The following is a 20,040-nucleotide window of genomic DNA, read 5'->3' as shown; positions in this document are numbered from 1 at the left end:
GCTTGACACCCATGCTGTCACTATTACAGGCATGGGTAATAACGTGATGAAATGAAACAGTATTAGTTTTTAAGAGGAATATACCCCATCCACCTTCCAGCTCTAATAGCTGCAGTCACAGCCAGCCAGCAAGTAATGAACAGATTGCTTTCTTCCATGTGTCTGGCATCACAGAAACCGAAAGATGCAAGGCTGGTCACAAACAAGTCAGCTGGAATAGCCAGAAAGTCTAGATGTGATGGCAGCCTACAAGGAAGGTCCCAAAGATACACTCTGATGCAAAAAGGAGTTAAACAAAGACACAAATAGCAAGTCTAGAAAGCACAGCTTGCTTTAGAAAGCGCTTGATAGAGATACTCTTCTGCCACTTCGGGAGCAGTAGCAACATTTGCCAAGAAAGAAGATAGTTGTGTGGTTTAGGGTACCGAAGAAATCTGGATTTAGCTCTTAGCAACTTCTGTCCTGGGTTTATTACATAAGCCTCACACACTCTAGCTGTAAACCAGGGTTAATAGTATTTCCTTTCTGCTTTTGTCATGCGCAGGCGGAATTGAAGACAACAGGATCCCAGCTAGATACTCTCTAAATGAAATCAAAGCACTATTCATAAATAAGAAAAAAACCCAGTATAAATAAACTACTTGTAGGCAAAGCAAGTCTAAACATAATCTAAATAAGGGCAGAATAATTACACCATAGGGCTGCAAAGGGTTTTCATAACATCAGGGCCCAATTTTCTGTAAGAAAACTTTCTCTTGGGAGAGTCTATTCCAGTCTGACAGAAGAGGGAGAGAAGACATACTTCTTTAAAAAGAGGTTTACACCAACAAATTATTTGTGTAAACTTTAATCTCCTTACAGTAGAAACATACACAGTACAAGCCAAAAGTAGTATAACAATTTTACAGCAAAGCTTACCAGTAAAATGCAAACCTGATTTGTATCAAATTCTTAAAAAACTGTGCACTTTCTCAAACGTAACTTTGTTCAGCACATCGTTTTGACATATATAATAAGGCATTAATTCTATAAGAATCATTTACTATATTCCAAAATCGCATGACCTAGGTGTAACACTCTAGAGCCTGATACCATTTTTGTTCCTGTTGACAATTACAGATTTAATCTACCTGCACTGACACGTAGCATAGAAGCACTAAGAACAAATACAAGCTTTCCCAATACTAGGTTCACATTGAAAAAGTTATACAAAAAAATCACTCAATTGTGCATTGCAATAGCTTGGTTCTGCTGCAGCCCTGACTGTAGTTTTAAGAATAATTTCCCCTTTCAACATGCTTCCTCACTTCCAGTAGTATTTTAGTCTTTTAAAATGCAGAACTGAATCTGCAGGAATTGGACCCCATTTCTACCAGCTACCCAAACCAGAACACAGCTCTTAAATTTCTTTCAAAGTTAAATCTTCTATAAATGGCATAGTTGAATTCATTCTAGCTACTATGTACAGAAATGGCTCAGGCAATTAAGTTAGTCCACCTTGTCATTAGTCAACAGGAAGTATAATTACTGTAGCTGTAAAGGAGGTATCTAGTGTTCCAGAATAAGTGAGTTTAATTATGGTGAGAGCTTCCTCAACTCTATTTACATTACAACTTCAGGCTCAATGTTAAATAGCAAGTCATCATTTCCTCTTCGAACTTCAAGTAGTAGAGGTGATTCATTCATCACAGCCTCTTGCAGGTCACTGGAAGTCATCAAAGGACGCCCATTGACTTTAACAATAATATCTCCATCTTGGATCCCTCCTCTGCAAAGACAAGAAGAAAAAGGCAGTAAGTATGCATTCTACGTGCAGCAAAAGTACAAAGACTATTCACCACCTCTTTGGCTGATGTGGTAAATTTTAACTTGTTTTAATTTCCACTGAAGTGAAATTCCACCCTTCCTACTGAAAGAGAATAACTGGTTTAACTCGCTAAATGCAAAATCAGGCTCGCATCAACTGAGGATTTTCTTCTAAAACAGAAAAAACAAGTAGCCCCGCTTTCTCTTTGTCTTCCACAAAACTACAGCAAGGGAGAAACAGAAAAGCCTGTTAGCCACAAGTGACTCACTCCACTCCATCCATTTGCAAGAACACGCTTTTCTCTCTCCAGTATGCATTTCAAGCACTGGAAATTAAACCACTCTCAAAATTTCAAGACAAGCAATGCGTACCAACTGAACTACAGGTAAATTATTTCTTTCTTGATGTTCAGATGTAATCCAGGATAGCTGCTTTTATTGCCTTTGTATCTTAGTAATTCCTAAAAAACATTTTTAGAAATATTTATTTTCCAACCGTTCTGTAAAGTAGTCTCTTCCTCTAAGATAAAGCACTGTCTCAGATAATAGCTCTGACAATTTCTTCTGTAAATGCTATCCTGTTTCCTGTTCAAATTTAATCCAAGTTTCTATTTATTAATATTCAACATACCTTTCAAAACCAAAATGTAATTAATTGTACTCGGGGTGTTCTTTATATTTGCACATTGTTAATGTTTCATAACATCATGAAAGGAGGTTATAGCAAGGTGGGTGTCAGTCTCTTCTCCCAAGTAAAAAGCGATTGGACAACAGGAAACAGCCTCAAGTTATGCCAGGGGACATTTAGATCAGATATTAGGAAAATTTTCTTCACCTTAAGGGTTGTCAAGCACTGGAACAGGCTGCCCAGGGAGGTGGTGGAGTCACCATTCCTGGAGGTATTTAAAAGATGTGTAGATGTGGCACTTAGGGACATGGTTTAGTGGTGGCCTTATAAGATTTTTTCCAACCTAAATGATTCTATGATTTAAAATAGTCTGCTATTGAAATATTTAACTTCTTTAGACATGAGTAGATTCTTAGCACAAATATCTTGACTATTCTTTTTTTTTTTTTTTTTTTTTTTTTTTTTACACGTAAAGGTACAATTTTTGTTTAAATACAAATCAAGGTTGGTATGAGGAAGTACTTGAATATAAACAGAAATATTACCTACTAGTATCTATCTGAAGATTTATTTATGGTGAAGAAGATTACGTGCTCTACATACCTATGAGAAGGTGAGTTTGGAACAACTTCATGTACATAAATTCCACTTCTGACATCAGGAAAATCAGCATTATTGTGTTTCAGTTCTTCCACCAAGCTAAAAGAACAAAGTTATACAGCATTTTATTCCACTACAAAAGCAGAAGCATTCAAAAATTCTTATTTATTCTCACATTTTTTTGTGACCAAAAATGAATGACTTAACTGTTTGCTTCTTGTTCTTGTGATGAGAACACAGGGGATTTGAAATTGGATTAAAAGCAGTAATACAGATTTTTAAGAGTTAGAACTACTTAACTGTGCAAAGCATACTGTATTTAATGGTCTTGTACATCTCCTGCAAGAACCTGACTTTTGCTATTTATGGCAGTAGCACAGATGGCACTGTAGAAGAGCACAGAGACAGTAGCACACTCTGTCCTAGGTGCTGTACAGGGATAAAAGACATTCCTGCTCCAAAAAAAATAATGCTGGTGGTGGGGCAGAAGTTTGCTAACTATTTTGATACTTTTATTTTGCAAGACATTCTTAGTTTGTCTTTATCTAGAACAGTAAAGCCTTTGATAACTTCAGTCATCAGATAGATGAGAACCGTGAGACTTTTCCAAGGAAACCAGCTTCCTCAAATTTTCTTGAGGATTGTTTGTGCATCCCTTTCTAAAGAAAGACGACAGGAATCATCTGCAAAATAGCCTCTAAAAATATACCCCCGTTTCTGAGGGGATGACATCATTTCAGGTCTGTGTACAGTGTGGTTTAAAACCCATTTCTGGAAAGAAATGGTTTTAAACTAATGATGGATTACTCTGCTGTCTGCCACAAAAACTTGGGGTCCCTCAGATGGAAAGCAAGCCAAAATGGCTGCACATAGCCTCACTGCATTGATTTTGTAATGAGGAAGCTAACAATTAAACGACTAAAGCAAACACACTAGGGGAAGTAGTCCTTTCCTGGAAACGGGCCTGGAGACATCTTACACTGCTCCATTAGATGCCACAAAAGCAGTAAAATCTTAGCACGTTTACTTCACAATTATGCAGAGAAACATTCTGAGTTTCTCTCCATCAGTGGTGGCCCAGTGATGTTAATGCCATTACACCGATTCATTCCAGCTGAGGATCTGACCCTCTGGGGAGGACTGCAAGAGTGTAACTCAATAAATAAAAGATAGCTTTACTACAACCCCAGCTGGAAATTGTCTTGTTTAATTCTGTAGCCTACTGCCATGCTGGAAGTGCGCTTACTGCTGCACAAGAACCATAAGACTCCTCATTTGTTATCCCAGAATATATCCTCATAATGGGAAGACACAAAGCAACATGAGACAGAAAAGACAGTAAAGAACTGGAAGAGAGCGCCCATATTCTGGCTTTGTTAACATGGAGGCATTAAGCTTTACTTCTGCACTTTAGCAACTACTTTCTTCCCAGTTAATGGTTAGGCACTAAATCTCACATCATATGGCCTCCACTGGCACTGACAAAACTACCACCAAACCCTCAGGCAGCTAATCTGCCATTGGCACTCAGTCACCTGAAAAGAGCAGCTTGTTTAGATGTCACCTAAAACCCGGGTTAACTCCAGACATCCTCGTGAAGAACCAAAATCTCTGTTCAGGCTCTTCCTAACTTCCCTCAGCTATCAACAGAGCATCCACCATTACCAGTATTTAGACAGTGACTGACAGTGATCTTCCAGGTCTCAGAACATGTATTTCACTAGCATCATTAAAATGTTCACAGATTTCATAGAAGCAAATGCACACTTCTGGATTTTCTGGAAATTTGTAATGAAAGCTGAATGATGAAGTTCTGAACCACTATTGATCACATGGTGTATGCACGATCATACAGACTACTTTTCTAAGATACTTACGCAGGTGTTATTGTCAGCATTCTGATGCCAATGAAACGCTTCTTCCCATCTGAAAGTAATACAAAGTATATTTAAGAAATTTTGGCAAACATTGACGAAGTAACTACTTTGAAACATCCCATTTTAATTGACATGTATTTTAAGTCATCAGCTTTCGATAAAACCAAGCAGAAGTCATACACATCTACACTGAGGTCATTTTTTATTTTGGTTAGCATTGGTGTACACAATGACAATCCCTCTCCCTGCAAATGAGAGTAAGAGAGAAGCTCATTTATACTCCACTAGTTTTCCTTCAGGAAATTCAGGAAGAATTCTGTGATCTACTAATCACATGACTTCAGTAAATGGAAAATTTCTTAACCAACTACCATTTCATCTGAAACTGGTCAAGACAATTCAATCATATGGTGTTCTCACCAAAATGTAGAAATGGGATTTAAAGAAATTAAAATTTCCACCTTTCAGGGAAAGGACAACCAAAAGACTCACACTGATTCTAATGCAAATGGCTTGTTATTTCTACCCCAAAGAATTAAAAGTAAAAAAAACCCCATACACCTTAGCCAAAGTGATCACAAAAATGATCATAGGGATGGAACACCTTTCCTATGAAGAAACACTGAGAGAGTTGTGGTTGTTCAGCTTGGAGAAGATAAGGCTCCAGGGAGACTTTATTACAGCCTTTCAATACTTCGAGGGGGCTTATAAGAAAGATGGGAACAAACTTTTTAGCAAGGTCTGCTGCAATAGGACAAGGGGTAACTGTTTTAAACTCAAAGAAGGTAGATTTAGATGAGATATAAGGAAGAAAATTTTATTATGAGGGTGATGAAACACTGGAACAGGTTGCCCAGAGAGGTCGGTGGTAGATGCCCCATTCCTGGAAATATTCAAGGTCAGACTGGACAGGGCTCTGACCAACCTGATCTAGCTGAAGATGTGCCTGCTCACTGCAGAGGGAGTTGGCCTAGATGACCTTAAACAGTCCCTTCCAATCCAAACTATTCTATGATTAGCCAAGACTGTAGAATTTTAAATGGTGAAAATTTACTCCTTTAGAAACAGCACCACACTTCTGCAGTTGGCTTTTAGTAATCATGATATTGCACAGCTGTCTTATGAAAAAAAAATGCAGTTTGATGACTTCCTGAAGTGACTGCTTCAGTAGTTAGTTATATCCGGTATGAAACAGCTTTTCCCCTTACTTGTGCCAGCATAACTACTTCACAATTTCTTTGAGCTTCTCCATGTTCTCATGTGAGGAAACAGTTTGAAAAGGAGATACACACAGTCTTCTCTAACTCTTATTCTTTCCAAGAAAAATAGTCCCAAGTAAAGGAATTGGTCCTGAATCTTATACATGTCCAATATTCCCATTAGTGTCAGTGAAAATGTTGGCTACTAAACTACTAAACGTTGGATTTGCTACACACTGAATCTTACAACTGTAACTGTCACCCCTGTTATTCCCTGAACTGTTCTGGCTCTCTTCTGCTTTAAAGTGAAACTAATGCGATCAAAGTCAGCTACAGTAAAAGTGTCTTGAAGAAGTCTAACTACTCAAAACCGAAGTCTCAAAAGCTTTGGGCATGGCCATGACCTAGTGTAATTCATAGTGCTTCTCTAGTCTACCTGGCATAAACATAGTTTTTCACTTTTTAAAAATATCCAAACATGATAATTCTCCACCTGAAAATAATCTCTCCATCCCTGTAAAGTGGACAGTTAAATGATCTAAGTTGTCTTCATGAAACACAGATGACAGACTCTCTGGTGACAGTTTACTGTTTGCATTAAACGGTTTGCTACTGGTCATCACCTGTGTGATGCAAAATATGCAGAAGCACAAAGCATATTCTGGGGCATGAGTTAGGAATGTTTCCATGAAAGAAAAATGAAAGAAGGGACAAGAGAAACCTATCTGGAAGAAATAAAGCAGCAAGGATGAGATTGGGCAAGAACAGAAAACCAAAGCAGAAATGCTGCTGATCAAAAAGGGCACTAATTCCCCAGTGGCTAATGATAAAATGAGGTTTGGGGGTGGGGGGTACAAATAAATCTGGTAACTACAGACTTTTTTAAAACTAGAAGTCTTATTCTACCATCATCTTTGGGCAGGTTGGGGTATCATTTCATTCATGTTCATGCATTAAAATTCAAAATGGCCTTCAGCCCTCTCTCCAAAATAAGTTTGCCACCCTGCAAACAGTGGTGCATACTGTAACAGTAGCAGGCTACTGTATAAAATAAAACTAATAGCTGTGATCTAATCATTATTTTAGCAGCAGAGACTAGATTACCCCCCTTCCCATCCTCCAGCCACTTCTGATGTCAGAATACAGGTTAAAAATATACATATATAAAAAAATATTTGTCTTGTTTTGCAGAAGTCCATTCCATTCAGTTTAACTTAAGTCAAATATCTTGCACAAGAACCAAAGCTTTCATCAACAATGATTAAAGGGAATATAATTGTGCAGTCTATTGGAAGTATCAGCAGACACTGGACAGGCACAGACAAGCTATTACACTGTTTTACCATCCCCAAAGGATAGGCATTTTGATGTAAAGGTTAAGTCACATTAGCAGAACTGCGTGTGGCACCTTGAACTAACACTGTCATATTACATCTGTTCTGTGAATGAAAGTCTCAAAACCTGTCATTCAGGCAATTTGTGCAACCATGAGGCAGAAGAAAAAATAATTAGGAGAACTGGAATAAAGTGAGGCTGTAAATCTGAGAAGCACGTCACCAGGGTGAAGTCCCAGCAGCAGTCAAAAGAAGGCCAATACATAGGAACAATCAGCTTGAACAAATGGGAAACCACTTAAAGCTGGAGCATAGCACAGCAGAGAGATATTCAAATCTCATTTCATTTTTGTAAACAGCAGGCCAGACTGAATACTGATTCCAGTGGTACAAAGTAAAGCAAACCAGCTTCAACTACTAGTTTAAACTTAAATCTGTTTTGCATTAATACAAAGTCACAAGCAGCTGACCCCAAGTATCTAGAAGCAGCTCACTATGGAGATTTCTGTTCCACAGTAAGGAAAGCATTTGCTTTAGTGTGAAACCTTTCTGGTTTTACCGATGCTTATACAGTAGAGATACTAGGTAACTAGAGAGGTAATCACAGGCTGAAGGTAGAAGTGTTTATGACTTATAAACTGTGGCAAAAAAACCCCTGATAAATCCAAATGAAGGGGTCAGGTACTCAGACTCTTACGGACATGAGTTAACTCTGGCACATGAGTATCCCCATTACAGTTGGTTTCAGTAGGGCCAGGATATTGCCAAGATTTCTGAGTGAAGAAACGAATCCTGCACTTTTTATTCAAGTGGCAGGCTAAATTCCTACTTCTCTGCTTGCTCCTTTTGCACTTAAGATGGTCTTGCAGATTGCATGAGCAGTCCTGAAAGTATTTAAGAAAATATTCCATTGCCAAACAGAAACCATGAAAACAGCTCAAATCTATAATGCCAAATAATGTGCATCATCACATATAACGCATAGCTGAATTTAATCAGTATTCTGAATCTATACTTAGCAAGCCTCCTAAGCAGCCCTAATGTTTATTGGTAATAATTATCATTAATAATCATAAAAATACACAGGTAAGCATATAGTTTCAACACAACCAATTAAGTGTTCTGGGAACGTAAGAAGATTCATATAAATGAACTGGTGTGGCCAATGCAGAACTCCCCTATTTCTCCTTGCCCATCTGAAACAAGGTTTATTCACTTCTCTGCTAAAATAATATGAGAGCCCAGGCTGACCTCTTAGGCTGGATTTTCTCTTTAATATTTTGTCAAATTGCTAACTTACTGTCTTCCATTCTAGAGGATCCATGTTTGAACACTTTCTACTTTTACCATCCTTCTCAAGTGTAAACTAGAAATAGATGGCAGAGCCAAGACTGAAACCGAGAAATTCCTACAGGATACTAATAAAAGACACTGAAGTAAAAAGAAAAAACCAAAACACCAAACACCAACAACAAAAAACAACCCAGTCAAAACAGTCAATGCTTAATATATCTATGACTTCTGGAGGTAAAGACAGAACACACAGATGGTTAAAAACTGAGATTAGATGGAGACACTTAACTTCATGCACCAGTTTAGTAATTCCTAACTATAAAAGGAGGTTAACACTATTACTGATAAATCTGAAATCAGTAAAGACTTTCAGATGATTCAAAAGATAAATATCTCTATGCAGAATGTGGTAAATCGTTGGTCAAAAATTATCTATTAGCTATTATCATGTATTACCCATGCATTAGGTAATATAGAATGCTTCGATAATCATAATCATTGCAGACACTGCATTCAGATACCGTCCTCTCCTTTTTCCTCCCCTTCTCCACTCCTGTACATCAGTAGATTATATATTTGCAGTTATATGCAATGGATGTGACTTCAAAAATATATGCCTTCTATATAAAACTGGTAGTTATCTGATCAACTCAGATTTAAAGACTAAGTTCAAGCTTACTCAAAATATTGTTTAATATCTCTTACACGCCAGAGTAAATCTGCGAAAATCAGTTTCCTAAGGGAGTTTTATTATCTTCAGGAAATATGTTAGTTAAAGCAAAATGTTAATACCCTTAAACTTATTTCTATGATTTAACTGTACCATAAGGGTGGATTCCACTGAAACTTCTGAAACTTAATTGGAGCAAAAGAAAACATGATAAAACAGCCCAAAAGTTCTGCTTACATAAATTCCCTATATCAAGAAATAACGCCTATACAACAAACATGAAAATTCTATGTCTCAAATATGGTGAAAAATATCTCCTAGAAATTCTCCTTCTCTATGCATCAAGGGCTCTAAATGACTGTGCTTCTGCCTGCAGCAAAAGTACAAAAGGTACTTCAGACAAGCAAAGAAAAAAAAAATTAAAAAAATAAAAACTGCCTGTACCCAGGGTTATACCAAGCACTAATGGTCACACTAATGCTATGAGTGAGTGTGAATCCTTCTCCTTTGATTAGGGGATAATGCAAATGATAAAAAAAAAAAAAAATCAGTATGTTCCAATCTCAAGATTAAATTTCACCATGTTTTCTCTTAGGGTTCCACAGGCAAAGTTATCTCTAGGCCCTCTGTCTGGGCTCAGTGGATTCATCATTCTCTGGAGGCAAAGGTGCCTGAAGGAGCAAGGTGGCTGATTTCAGTGGCAACATCTCTAGCCTTCACTGACTTTCCAGCCCTAGTTTCCAGGAACTCACTGGCAGATGGTGGGCTTTCTGCACAAGCCTTGCATTCCTGCCCCTAGAGCCATGCCAGCAGAGCAAGCCATCGCTCCTCCCTGTTTTGAGATGAGCAGTTTGGTTCTGAAGGGGAACATCACTAATGATACAGACCTGCGTCTCTCAGAAGCCAACAAACAGTTAGTAACCTGGGTGAATAAATAGTTCTTTTGACTTGTTGGCTGAAACAAAACTATTTCAGCTAGTTTGAAATGTACTTTTCAGCACATAATTAACAACTTTCTTTCACCGACTCCCCTCCCCCAAATCAACAAGTGAAAACAATCTGATTTGGGGAAGTCGGCAAAACACAGATGAGGGGACCCATCAGAATGCGATGGTCTCAAATACACAAGCAGATGCATAACTTTAAGACCTCTGACTAAGGGAAGTTTCTGAAATAACAGTATCTGAGAGAACACTGAGCAAACAGTGTAGGGGAATAACCCTGGCATCAGCAATTAGGATGAACTCAGGAGAAGACAAGATTAATATCAAGAAGATTCAAGAGAAGCAGCAGCCAACAGTCATGATAAAAGACGAGTAGGGTGTAGACAGATAAATTGGCAAGCAAAAGAGAAAGGAAGGTTTGGCTTGGATGAAACATTACTAGATCAGCTTTGCTGTGCAGCACGTAGAATGACACCTAATCTAGTGTGACATATATGAGGCAGGCACATCAAAAAGTCCAGAGTACTGCAATTGTCAGTTGCTGGTATATTCAGATTTATATGCTCTTTGGTGCAGAGGCTCTTCTTTTTTTCAGCCTCTCCCCCTGCTTGCCTTTGTATTTTTTCAGGAATTAGAACACAGCTCTATCTCCACGGGGGTCTGAGAATCTAGCACAATATCCAATTGTATAGCACTGACATAGATGACCATAGCAAAATAAAGATCATCCATTGATAGTGCACACACTATACTCCATCTATGGACAAGTGTTTTAAAAAGTTTTGACCTTATTCTCCACAATACATTTCAATCTCCTTTTTGTTTGGACAATATGTGAGGATAAGACTCCTTGACCAAGTCACCATTGTTCTTAAGATCATTTGAGGCTGTGTCCTCACTGTTCTCAGAGGCTGTTTTCCCCAGATTTATACAGATACTGTCTACTCTTTGGGCGTTTGAGTAACACAATGTCTCTCCTGCTTCACTGAAGCTGTTTTCTATTTCCAAGTCTATAGTGTTTTATACTGTAAAAAAATGCTGCTCCTTTCAGTAACAGGTAGTGGAGTCACTACTACCACTACAGCCACAATTCACTGACCTGCAAAGACAACCATGTCTTTGGCACTTCAATGACAGATCAGGATAGTAACTCAAAGATGTCACTGTTTCTTGCAATCTTACCTTACTTTGTTTGTCATGTGACTCTGTGAGAAACTGAGTGATACGGTCTGAAGGAATAGCAAAAGAAATTCCAGCTGTGACCTTCAAGGTGTTAATCCCAATAACTTCACCATCCTGTTGAGAGACAGCACCCAATTAATTTGCTCTTAAGTGCCAGGGTTCAGCTCATTGCTTAGCATTTCATGTTAAAAGCTGTTGTAAGAAATTTTAGAGTGTTGTAATCACTCAAGAAATAAAACATTACTTGTAAGGGAGGATCTGGGCTCTGATTCACAATCCTTTTTGCATTTAACTGTGATGGCCAGAGAGATTACAGTACAGTTTGTTCATCCAAGGTCCATCCCACCACTTGGAAAGAGATTCACTCTGCTGAGTGGGCAGTGGAGTCACTACTACCACTACAGCCACAATTCACCGACCTCCAAATCACTGCTGGCTTAAGCAATCTATTTTAAAATCAGTTGTGCGGATTAATCAGGTCTCATCTTTGCCGTGCATCCCAGGTTTCATAGCGTGAATGAGCCTAACTGCTCCTTCCAGATCCCATTTTCCTCACTGCTGTGTAAAATTTCCTCTGCTTTATAATAAAATGTTTTCCACGGTGTATGAACTGAGACCTAATTTGCAGAGCTTGTGTTAGCTTCAGGGTATCTGCCTATCATTAGCTTGAATGACTGTAAGCTGGTATGACCTATGAATCATTCCAAAAAAATATTCTTCCACTAATTTCAAAATAGCTCTTGAAACAAAACAAAAGCCAGGTCACATGGACTTACCAGATTAACTAGAGGTCCTCCAGAGTTGCCGTACTGTAAAAATGACATAAGGGAACAATAAATTGGTGCTTCACGGTAGGAAATGCAATTTTCGTTTCAAACAGTATTTTGTTTGTAAGTAAATGAAAGAGAGCAGGTCATTTCTTAGGCAGCATTGAAAGACGCAATATTGATCACTGATTACAGGTAGGTCCTACCCTACTCGTTCACAGTTCTTGTGGTAAAGGTATTTTTTTTCCAGAAACAGGCCTTAAGTTAGGAGTGGCAATTTACCACTCCAAATAGTTAGATCCTAAGTTTAAGAAGAATAATTAAATAGTTAAAATTAGTATTTGTTATTCTTCTAAAGATTTTCAGAACTAAGTTTTGAAATAATTACTGCTATTTAAAGCTATATTTCAGTGAGGTGCACATACCGTTCTTTAGTAGTTTTATTCATCACTTGGTTTGTACCACTGTCAATCTCTCTTTACCAGAGACACAGTGCTTACATATTTAATCATAGCATATTGCTATGAGGTAGGTACTACATAAGGATTGATTTAGTAACCACAGACTGTCTGTAGAGAGGGCATATATAAGCAGCTCTGAGAAGCCTGAAATTGCCTAATACCTAATGACCGTCAAAGGAAACATCCAACAGTACTACGGGAAATGAGAGCTGGAGAAGTCTGGTCCATCTTCATGTTGGCCCAACATGTTTGTTTCCGAGTGAGGCCAGAGTTTTCAAGTAGGTCTACCGCACAGCCAAGAGCAGCAACTTACTACTCAAAGAAACAAAAGCTAAGTGATGCATGATAGCAACACGAGCCATATGAACTGTTTATACTTAGATAGCACTGGGCAAACTTTATACAGTCTCAGAAGACTAAAAGAGACTTTAAAGTTTTTAAAACAGCTTTGAAGTTTGTGTTTAAACAGAGATCAGTTTCTTACATCGTATCAGCAATCACAGGCTACACACTTGATTTTTATGTCTGACACAAAGGAACCAAGGTAATGATTTTTCAGGCTTCCTCAGCATATCATCTTTCATTCACTTGTCTTCTGCTTGAAGAACACGATAATGAAAGAACTACAGCACATGTAGCATAGCTCCATTTAGGAACGTACGGCCTTGTTTTCCTCCTGCCATGTTCCTGCTCTCCCAGCATTTCTCAGAAGGCAGCTGCATGCACATTCCTGCAGGAAAGTCTTGGCTGAGCCACAGGAATGCTCTGAACAGAGCAGCTCTCAAACTCCTCCCATTCTCAGGAGAAAACTAGTATATCAGCTAAGCACAAAGCATCCCTATGCCAGGGACTATCTTCATATTCTGTGGTCTCAGATGGCAAAGCATATAAATATATTGTCATTTTCCTTACCTCCTCTGCTATCACTATTCCATTTGGTCTAGCATTATCTGATACACTCTGCTATCCTTGTCTAAACTTGATCATTAGCTTCTGAGGACACTGAATGTCTAGTGTATACACAAGGAAGCAGTGTGATCTTGAGGAATGTGTATAGGCGTGAAGTCAAGAATCCCATGTTCTAATTCTGTCTCTGCCACCAATTCAGTGTGCACTCCCAAGTAACACATTTTGCATAAGTTCTCCTATTCTCCTTACACGACTGAAGAGAGTAATTCCAATTAAATGTCTTAAGAAGTCCAGCTCCTGATTCATATAGAAGCTTTTTGAAAAAGCTCACTTCCATGTAATACCTAGCATGAAAAGTAATTACCCTCTTTCTTCCCATACAGTTTCTCTCAACAAGTCTGTGACGATAAACATTTCTGAAGCGCTTTGCCTGTGTAAAAAGCTAAGACTTATGACTTGTTATGTCAAATTTGACTTTGAGGTTCAGCAAATAAATCCTGAAAATATCCCTTTCAATGTATAACAGATTTATGCCATAAAATTTCAGGACATTTTCTACCTCAGATATGCAAGCAACACTTGTTTTAGAATCTGCACAAGTTATATACGCACACAAGGACTTTATTTAAGCTCTTTGGATCCCTCCAAGCTGCTCTAAAGGGACATTATTTTCGTGTATTTCTATAGAACATGCAGTGCTGGGACACTTAACTCCAAACTATCTCAAATTTTAGATATTTTACGTCTAGATTTTTACTTGGAGTATGTGATACGCAAAGGGAAAACAAGAACAACAAAAAAAACCGGCCCCCTCCTTAAGTTCTTAGCTGGGTGTCCTGTCGTTAAATTTAAGCAGACACTATCAACTTGACTACTCCATCTGGTTCTAATGCATGGAGATGAATGAAACTTTGGCCCTATTCTACAGCTTGCTTGGCCAGGTCAGCTGAACAAGCAGAAAGAGAAATGTGCAGATTTACTGCTGGTCTGTACAATCACGTGTTACTGCACAAACTACTGAATGAGAGGGTCTGTCATATGTAACACCTCCACAGACAACCTCAAGGAGGGTAGTTTTATTTATTATACCTTTCACAACACTAAAGCCTGAATACAACTTACAGACACTGTATAGCTTTTATAAGAGCAGACTATTCCTGATATTAACAAAGCTTTTATTTTAGTGGATTCATCTTTACAAGCACACACTTCCCTGCTGAATAGGTGGGGATTTCAAGGTCCCAGGACTGCAAAACTCAGCTCCTCGCATACCTAGTACTTACATTGATAATAGCATCTGTCTGAACATAATCCATATCAGAGTCCCGCAGGCCAAGTTCTTTGCCATCTCGCTGAGCAGTGCTGACAATACCTGTTGTCACGGTTTCTGTAAGGCAAATGGACTTCCAATTGCCACCACAAATTCTCCTGGCCTCAGATCAGCAGAGTGTCCCAGTAACAATACTGGTAGTTTTTCTTAAATAAACACAGAAAGAAAGAGGCAAACATTAGATTATACCTGAAAATAACCTGACTGGAAAGATCAAAAACTAGCAAAAAGTTAGGAACACACACTTTCCACTACATTAATGAAAGAGCCACTCACTATCGTTTACCCAAAACTTACATCAGGTAAAATTAGTATACTGCAGCACATTACTGCTTTAAACTGTCCCCAGAAACAAAGTGTTAGTTTTTGTACCTTGCAGTTTCATCCAGAAAAAAAAAAAAAGCCAGCAAGATTCTGACACAGACTTCCCTGTTTTTCAGCAGATTGTTCCCTCCTCCTACAACAGCACACAAACTAACTGTTCACCAGACTGCCATTCTCCCTACACTATGTACCACCTTGCCATCCATGTACTGGAACGAAGCTAGCAGGATTAGCCAAAATAGCCAGGGTCTTCAGGTAAAGATAGCAGAATCTGGCCATACATTAACTGAGCTGCATTTTTTTTGTTGTTGTTTTTTAGCAGTTCCTAGCACAGAAGATAATTTAATTCTAAGAGGAAAAATTTCCAGGCCAAAATTTCAGTACATTGCTTTCCCCCAAATATACGCCCAAGGAATCCCTAAACACATATTTCATCCAGTCACTCTATACTAAATGAAACTGAAATAGGGTTCCCAAAGTAATTCACTCACCTGTTTATGCCACTCACCTTAGGGTGAATCTTTATTGTTGCAATGTCAGATTTCTTGTCAATGTCTTTGATGGTTGCTTCATAGGTGTCTCCATTCTGTAGCTGCACTTTCAATTGTTGTCTGCCTGATACAGCATTGGTGCTTGACACCACGTGGGCATTGGTCACGATTAAACCAGAATCAGACATAATAAACCCAGATCCACTGGAAAGCGGGACATTTCGACCAAAGAGAGGGTGCCTGTACAAAATGTAAGTAATTATAACTCAAAAGGGAAGCATAACCTAAGAGACAATTACATTAGGAATCATTTACCACCTTTCACCTTGAGAAACAACAAAGCATTTGATGACCAAAGTTACAACCCTTACAAAAATTAAATTTAAAATAATTGACAAAGAAAGGATCCTTTGCTGAAAATTATGATCTCTTTTAGTCATTCAGGGAGACAGGAACTGAGGTTTTCAGACAACCCGCAGGGCCCTTTTCCTTTGATTTCCAGTTCTATCTTTATAGGCTTCCTTGCAGGAGAGGCTAGGTGACAAAAAGGGAAGGAGGAGGAGCCCATCTGATCCCACCAGTTGCTGCTTCCATACGGGAATAAAACAACAACAGGAAATAGTAGGGCAGACAAATGGACTGGTCCTCTAAAGAGAAAAAGGGAAGAAGGAGGAACATTTGCAGCTGGACAGAGGAACAATGGAAGAGGTGACACCTCAGGGAATCATGAAACCCAAGTGTAGACTGGCAGGAAAAATCATGTCTGGAAACTGAAAGGACTGAGAAAACGTGAAAGAAAAGAAATGAAAAACACTAGCAATGGGTAAAACTTGGAGGGAAACAAGATTTGCTGCAATATAGACAGTTAAAAGACTTTATAAACTGTTTAAAGTATTATGACTTGTCTCCATCAACAACTGCTGTAACAACCTTAGATTTGTTAGGGGAACAGAAAGTGCCTGGGCAGAAGATGAGAAAAGGTCCACAAATTCTTCTTTCTTCCAAGATGTGGTCCTTATTAGGAAATTGTTTGAAAGTTCTGGGCTATTCAGCAATAAAGAATTGGAGCCAATCCCAGGCAGAAGGCAGTATCACAATTAGTGCCCAGGCTGCTGGAAAAACATTTACTTGCAGGGAAAGAAAAATCTTAACTATATATACGCAGATCTTAAACATCTTCAGCTGTAACACTCTCGAAAGACCAATCACCGTGTGCATAAAGCTATGTCTCAAAAATACTGATTATCTCAATTTTGGATATTAAAAAAACCCTATAAAAATTCTCAAGTATATGCAAAAATAGAGCACGCCGAGCAGCAAGGTATTCAGTTAATAGAGTACCTATAATATTTGCAGTAATTTGTTCTGACAGCAGGCTGGTTTGAACACTTGATGTTAAACCTGTCTCTCAGGTTCTTTTGAGCACTCAGTGTTAAACTTGCCACCTTAGCTCCAGCTTCAGTACACTGAATAATGGTATGTTTTGGTCAGCAAATTTAGTATATTTTTTTCCTATCAGAAATAGTTTTTGTGTTTAGATAGGTTACATCTGGTCAACATGCTACCTCTTAATGTTCTCCCTACCAAAATAAAATCACCTCTCGTTGAAAGTAGAATAAGCAACAAGGAGCAATGTTTTTCCAGCTTACCTTCTGGACTAGTTTTTTTAAACTCAGATAATAAACGTAATCCAACAAGCAACACATTTTAGTGAAGGCTGAAGAGATGTCCAAAGATGAGACATTTTATGGCAGACAATATAATTGTAAAGTACTGTAGACTGTAGCCAAATAAAATAAATCTACTAAACAGGAACAAAACACACAAATGGGTGGTTCTCTGGAACGAGTCTGCTGTAATGTTTCAGAGTATTCTGTGAACTTCAAGAACTCAAAATGAAGGTTACTACACTGGAAAACCTTTGTAGGCAGTTGTTAAACAATGCAATTAAAATACAAAGAATTCAAAGCGTTACCTGAGAAAAAGTTCTATGTGCACAACTGCAGGTGCAATCTTTTCCACCACATCTGCTATGAAGTTGAATTTGTATCTTGGGCTGCTGGACTGTAGGTGACCTATACTAGCAGAAAGAATTGGATATGTTAATAAGACAATACCCTTTTTTGCCAAGTAAGTGAGATAAAAATGCTTTGAATTGGTCTGTTTCTCCTACTGGGATAGTTTCCAAACAGGTATTGGAAAAGGAATCAAAATCACTAAGATGGTTCGAAACTTATCCAGCATTTTGGCAGATTCTGAGAAAATTAAATATCAGCATTACTTGGCTATAATTGGCTTTCTTGGAAGTCTACGAGGCTTGTCTGGAGTATTTTTCTCAGGACAGCTACTATTACCCAAAACACATAGGGCAGTAGGATGTCAGGCCAGAAAGGACTCAGGAGATCTCTAGTTCAACCTCCTGCTCAAAGCTGGGTCAGCTACAAAGGCATACCAGGTTGCTCAAAGGTTCTGTCCAGCTGGAACTTGCAAAACTCCAACGATGGAGACTCCAGAAACTCTCTGGACAGCTTGTCCCACTGCTTCACTGTCCTCCATGAGGTAAAAGTTTTTTTGTGTATCTAGTCTGGACCTCTCTTGTTGACACCCATTTCAAGTCATACCCGTTGTCTCTCATCCTCCTACTAAGCACCACTGTGAAAAGCCTGGCTCCATCTTCCTGGGAATTTCCTCATGAGCACAAGAAGGCTGCTGTTATGTCCTCCTGAAGCTTTCTGTTCCCCAGGCTGAACAAGCCCAGTTCCCTCAGCTTCTTCTCGCAGGAGATATGTCCAGCCCACACCCCACCCCAAACCCCATGATCTCCTGAACTCGCTCCAGTTTGTCAACACCATTCTCGTACTGAGGGGTCTAAAACCGGATGCAGCACTCTAGACGTGGTCTAACAAGTGCTAAGTAATATAGCCACAGCATTTGGGAACGGCATTTAGAACCCAAGTTAGGATTTTTCTGAAGTAGACACATTAGAAACCTGCTGTAAATGATAACCTTAGCACCTAAGAAGTTTTGCAAATTCACATTTTAGCTGTCACAAGCAGCTGGGCATAGCAACAGTTTACTAAATACTAAGTGTTCTGATAGAAGCCAGCATAGTACTACATTACACAGCACTATACACAGCATTTATGAATACTGAATATAATTCTGTGGAATTAAGATCTTGGAGAGGGAAAAAACCACAGCATCAGCATCTTGGTTTCTACTGTCACAACATCCTGGATTCTAACATCAAAACATCACAAAGTTGTAATATTGCTTGTGCTAGCATGTCATACTTTCTGCTGTCCCTAATACATGGGGACATATCAACACATATGTTAAACATATGCTAGGGGACATATCACCACACTCAAACAGCAATCTCTCATGTGTACAGCCTGATGCTTCAAAATTAACTAGGGGATCTAGGGAAGGGACTAAACAAGTTGTAATCAGATACAGCAATAACATTTTTGGCTTTTTTCAAATCTGGTGCAACAGCACACTGTTTATCCCCAGAGATATAATTCTTTTTCTGCCATTTAGTCAGGAGGGAGAAGCTCTAATTTCTAAACAATATCAGCTCTTCAGAAAGTGATGCTTTGCACCATCATGATTTGCTCTGAGTTCAACTCATGCTGAAGGATGAACTTTCTCCACAGTAGTTCCTGCATACCAAGACAACACCTGGGCTTAAGGGTTCTAGGTTTGCCTATTTATAGATCACATAACATAGCAATGAATTCAAATACAGAGCATGTCTTTTGAAAGCATATACTTTTTTCCATCAGCTTCCTTTTAACCAAATCTTTAAAAGGAAAGGAGGTAGGAAGCATCACACAAAAAAGGAAAGAAACAGAAAAGAAAGAAGAGAGAAGTCCAAGAGAGTTCTCATGCATTTTGGTATTCTATGTAGTTCCTAGTTCAAAGATCATTTTCACCAATCCTTATCTACAGATGTTTTACTGACCATTAAACCTTGTAACTTGTAAATTACTTTACAAAGATTACAGCACAAAGGAGTCTAACCTATTTACAGAAAAGATGTCTCACTGATCTGTCCTATTCTTTGAATGAATTCATAGAGAGTGAGTGGTGACAGCGAACTAGTTGCTATAGTTCCTATAGTCTCTCAGAAAGCTTTCACAATAAAGTGTTAGAGGACCTAAAAAGTCAGAAAGTGAGAGGCTTTAAATTACCACAGAAAAAAGAACCTGAAGCAAAGACA

At 38.6% G+C, this 20,040-nt stretch overlaps 1 protein-coding gene across 1 annotated transcript in view; it reads right to left on the bottom strand.

The window, feature by feature from the left end:
- Window positions 1-1,602: 1,602 nt before the first annotated feature.
- Window positions 1,603-20,040, bottom strand: part of LOC119151141 (serine protease HTRA3-like) — a 22,022-nt gene continuing 3,584 nt past the window's right edge. Inside the window, exons 2-9 of the mRNA XM_037394707.1 lie at window positions 17,791-17,895; window positions 15,816-16,055; window positions 14,954-15,098; window positions 12,310-12,342; window positions 11,539-11,647; window positions 4,912-4,960; window positions 3,038-3,133; window positions 1,603-1,768 (exon numbers count right to left, since the gene is read on the bottom strand). Coding sequence (XP_037250604.1) covers window positions 1,603-1,768; window positions 3,038-3,133; window positions 4,912-4,960; window positions 11,539-11,647; window positions 12,310-12,342; window positions 14,954-15,098; window positions 15,816-16,055; window positions 17,791-17,895 — 943 coding nt within the window. The remainder of the gene's footprint in view (window positions 1,769-3,037; window positions 3,134-4,911; window positions 4,961-11,538; window positions 11,648-12,309; window positions 12,343-14,953; window positions 15,099-15,815; window positions 16,056-17,790; window positions 17,896-20,040) is intronic.

The sequence above is a fragment of the Falco rusticolus genome, chromosome 1 (assembly GCF_015220075.1).
Source record: "Falco rusticolus isolate bFalRus1 chromosome 1, bFalRus1.pri, whole genome shotgun sequence".
Taxonomy (NCBI): domain Eukaryota; kingdom Metazoa; phylum Chordata; class Aves; order Falconiformes; family Falconidae; genus Falco; species Falco rusticolus.
Note: the sequence above shows the minus strand (reverse complement) of the source record. Positions and strands in the feature narration are given on the sequence as shown.